The 3,528-nt window shown below is 30.8% G+C and overlaps 1 protein-coding gene across 1 annotated transcript; it reads right to left on the bottom strand.

Annotated features, from left to right (window-relative positions):
• Positions 1-212: 212 nt before the first annotated feature.
• On the bottom strand, positions 213-2,897 carry LOC102603983 (myb-related protein 306-like). The gene is made up of 4 exons (XM_015313312.1): positions 2,632-2,897; positions 2,006-2,135; positions 1,171-1,625; positions 213-596 (listed from the first exon to the last, which is right to left on the bottom strand). The coding sequence occupies exons 1-4, from the start codon at positions 2,762-2,764 to the stop codon at positions 322-324; spliced, it is 993 nt and encodes a 330-aa protein (XP_015168798.1). The 5' UTR covers positions 2,765-2,897; the 3' UTR covers positions 213-321.
• Between the last annotated feature and the right edge of the window lie 631 nt (positions 2,898-3,528).

Consider the following 3,528-nt stretch of genomic DNA (forward strand, 5'->3'; position numbering starts at 1 on the left):
TCGTATACGAAACGAAAAAAATCCGTAAAAAAATATTCTCCATAACGATAGAGATGTGAGATTCTATAAGTAACTTAGTACAATCATTAAAATCTATTGAAATGAAATTCAAAAAGAATAAAACTTAGTCATGATAAAAACAACTCTAGATTAAGTCTTGGTTGAGCTATATATAGTCAAAATATAAGAATGGACTAAATATACATGACTTGTTAAAATCACCACATCAAATAAAACAATTAATGGGGAAATCAATCAATCAAACATTCAATTTTTCCAAAATTATTCCATCAAAAGAATCAACAAAAAAAAAAAAAACTTCTAGAAAAGGTGAGGAGTTTGATCAAAAGAGATCAAGGTAGTCAAATCATTTTTGGGTTGAATATTGAGTGTATTTTCATCAAGCAACCAATTCTCTAAGATAACAGATAGTGGCACTTCCACATCATGTTCATTTTCTTCCTTCTTTATTTCAATTTTAATAGCCTCAGTTTCAGCCTCAGGGGTTGCTGTTTGAGACAACTCATCTGAGCTTGATGATTCAAATGATTCCAAACCAAATAGTGACTCAAATGCTTCCATCAATCCCATTCCACCTGTTCAAACAATTAGTACAATCTTTACTTAAATAGTCGATCGAATTTACTGTTTACTATAAATTATACCTATTAATATACATACCATCATACCTATGTTATATATAGATTGATCATACACATATTATATGAAAAGTACTATAAATCAGCAAAGCTAATTATTCAAAATATTTAGCGTTTGTGAGAGAATCTTAGTTATAGAAAAGATCTATTGTTACTAAAATCCATTGAAATGTTGCACTTAAAAATATCCAATAGATATTCCATAGATCTTATTGTTAACTCGGTGGGAAAAGAAAAAATAATAATGTTTTCACATGAAAAAAATAGAAAGATTTTTAGCATTTCAACAAGAATCTGTTTTCCACGTACTTGTTTTCCCAATGAACTAGTTCGGTGGGAAAATCATATTTTACAACACACAAATATCTCAGTGATTCGTGACGGAAAAGGTCTATATTTCTAGTAGTGATAAAACAAGACAAATTAAAAAATTAATAAAATCATGTGCTCTATGACTTTATGTGACAGTTTAAACTTTTAAATACGATGATCATGTAAATTCAGAACTCACCTTTGCTTTCAGCATTTGGATTCCCATCACATGAAGATGAATCAGTTGTTGCAATGTTGTTAGATGAAGTTTTTGAACTTTCAGAATTATTTGTGGAAGAAGTACTTGATCCCATCCATCCTTGTAGCAATCTAGCTATATTTTCAGTACTTGATGCATAAGTAGTAGTAGTAGTAGAAGAAACTTGTGGGTTTTCAAGTGACAAAGCATTATGTAAAGCCTTTTTAGCCATGTTAATATCAGCTTGAAGTGTCCTTTCCCATTGTCCCCTTGAAGTTGATGAATTTGAAGATGATAAATGAGTAAGCCCATTTTCTAAAGAAAATAGATCATTTGATCCATGGCATTGATCTAATTGATCAAGCTTTTTCATCTTTTTCTTTAGATAAGTATTCCAATAGTTTTTTATGTCGTTGTCTGTTCTCTCTGGTAGATACGAAGCTATTGCAGCCCATCTGTTCCAAGGTCAAAACAAGTCGTCAGAGCGGAGAAATCAGAAATTTCCCTAAATTATTCATATTTTTTACTTAAACATACAATTTAATTTTCTGACAAGAGATTCAAAAGTTTCGAACTTCATACCAAGTGAAATAAATACTAAAATAAAAGGACGTAACGCGAAATGTTTTACACTAAAGATCAATATGTCAATTGAAGATCTAGAAGTAAAGAGAATAATAGTTGGAATTTTGTTTCAATAGATGATTTCAGGAGATTAAAGCGTTCAGGATGAGTGTGATCTTATCGTACGTGCTATACAATTTAATTTTAAATATTTAGGAGTATGTTTAATGTGTTGAAATTAATTAAAAGAAGTGATTAAGAGCATATATACTTGTTTCCTAAAAGTGCTTGAAGCTGGATAATCATTTTTTCTTCTTGATCTGTGAAGTTACCCCTCTTTATCCCTGGCCTAAGGTAGTTTGTCCATCTTAGCCTGCAGCTCTTGCTACACCTATGCAATCCTGCAAATCAAAAATCACACACATAAATAAAAATAAATCCTCATTAATTAATTAAATACTCTTAGTCAACTATACATTAGTGATATCTCACCTAAAGATAAAGAGTGTATTACAAACTCTGTAATAATCATAAAATACCTAATTCTCTCTGGTTCTTATTTTCTTTATGATTGTTAATCAGTAGAGATTCGTTAATTTATTGTATTTATCATAAATTCATAAAAAAAAAATACCATCATACATGAGTGGAACTAGGAGGCATAATGAGTTTGCCTATAAAATCGATTATTTTAGAGGTATATACGGCATGTATCGCATCCTCTTGATTTTTTTTCGTGTGTTTACTTTTTTTTGTTATCTAGATCCCTTTTAGTAAAAAATGATTCTGGCTCCGCTACTACCTTCATATAAGGACAAATTCACATATCTAGTGTGTCATTTAAAAATGTAAACATAATATCTATGTATAGAGTTAGATAGAAGGAAGAATAAAAACCTGTTTTAGTGGGAAGTGCCCTCCAATTGCCTGGACCATGTTGTTGCACATAAGAGACTAATATTATATCTTCTTCAGGAGTCCATGGCCCTTTCTTCACTCCTACTTTATCACAACAAGGGACTCTACCCATTGAAACACAATTTTTTCTTTTTTTTTGCCTTGTTTGTGGATTTCAACTTTTTTCTTGGAAAAAGTAGAAATAAGTGTCTTAAAAGGGCTAAGGTTTTTATTTTATTTTATTTTATAAAGATTAGTGAAAAGGGTGAGAGTGCATTCAATGGGGACTGAGAAAAAGTCATCAATTGATCGATGGCTGGCCTCACTCATCAAAACCGCGTGGTATTAAATGTTAACATTTACTTCTGCTTTTAATTAGCAATAGTAGTAGTAGCAACACTTTCTATTCTTTTACAACACCCCCTGCTTCATCAAGTAAAGCTAGCGGGGGAATCTAATTAGTAACTGTCTCGATCCGAAATTTTGAGTCATGATGATATCTATTACAATTTATTAGTAGGTAAGTCAATTCATATTCGATAACTGGTAAGTAGAGGTGTCAATTTGAGCTCATATTAATGAAATGAGTCCATTTTGTTCATATTTAATGACTTGAATCACTCATATTTTAATTGGTTAATTATGAGCTTCAAGCTATTTTAAGAGTCTTTACAAATATGGTCAAAATGTGTTAAATATGGGTATCCATATTGACTCATAATAGATCACTTAGATTTCACTTCCACTCAAAATTCTTAATTGTGCTAAAAAATAAAAAAATTAATATTAATTTTCAAACTTAATTGAAAATATAGATTTTTTTTTGTTTTTGGAAAACAAAAAAAATTTAGGGGTAGGTTGGTGGAAGGGGGGCGCCCTGGGGGGTGGGGGATGCTA

This window comes from Solanum tuberosum, unplaced genomic scaffold (assembly GCF_000226075.1).
Source record: "Solanum tuberosum cultivar DM 1-3 516 R44 unplaced genomic scaffold, SolTub_3.0 scf00241, whole genome shotgun sequence".
Lineage (NCBI taxonomy): Eukaryota > Viridiplantae > Streptophyta > Magnoliopsida > Solanales > Solanaceae > Solanum > Solanum tuberosum.

Excerpts from the sequence above, each read along its gene's own strand:
- LOC102603983 (XM_015313312.1), bottom strand. The coding sequence starts at position 2,764 with ATGGGTAGAGTCCCTTGTTGTGATAAAGTAGGAGTGAAGAAAGGGCCA. Across the intron at positions 2,136-2,631 it reads GGCACTTCCCACTAAAACAG|GATTGCATAGGTGTAGCAAG; the intron begins GTTTTTATTCTT and ends TTTGATTTGCAG. Across the intron at positions 1,626-2,005 it reads CAAGCACTTTTAGGAAACAA|ATGGGCTGCAATAGCTTCGT; the intron begins GTATATATGCTC and ends ACCTTGGAACAG.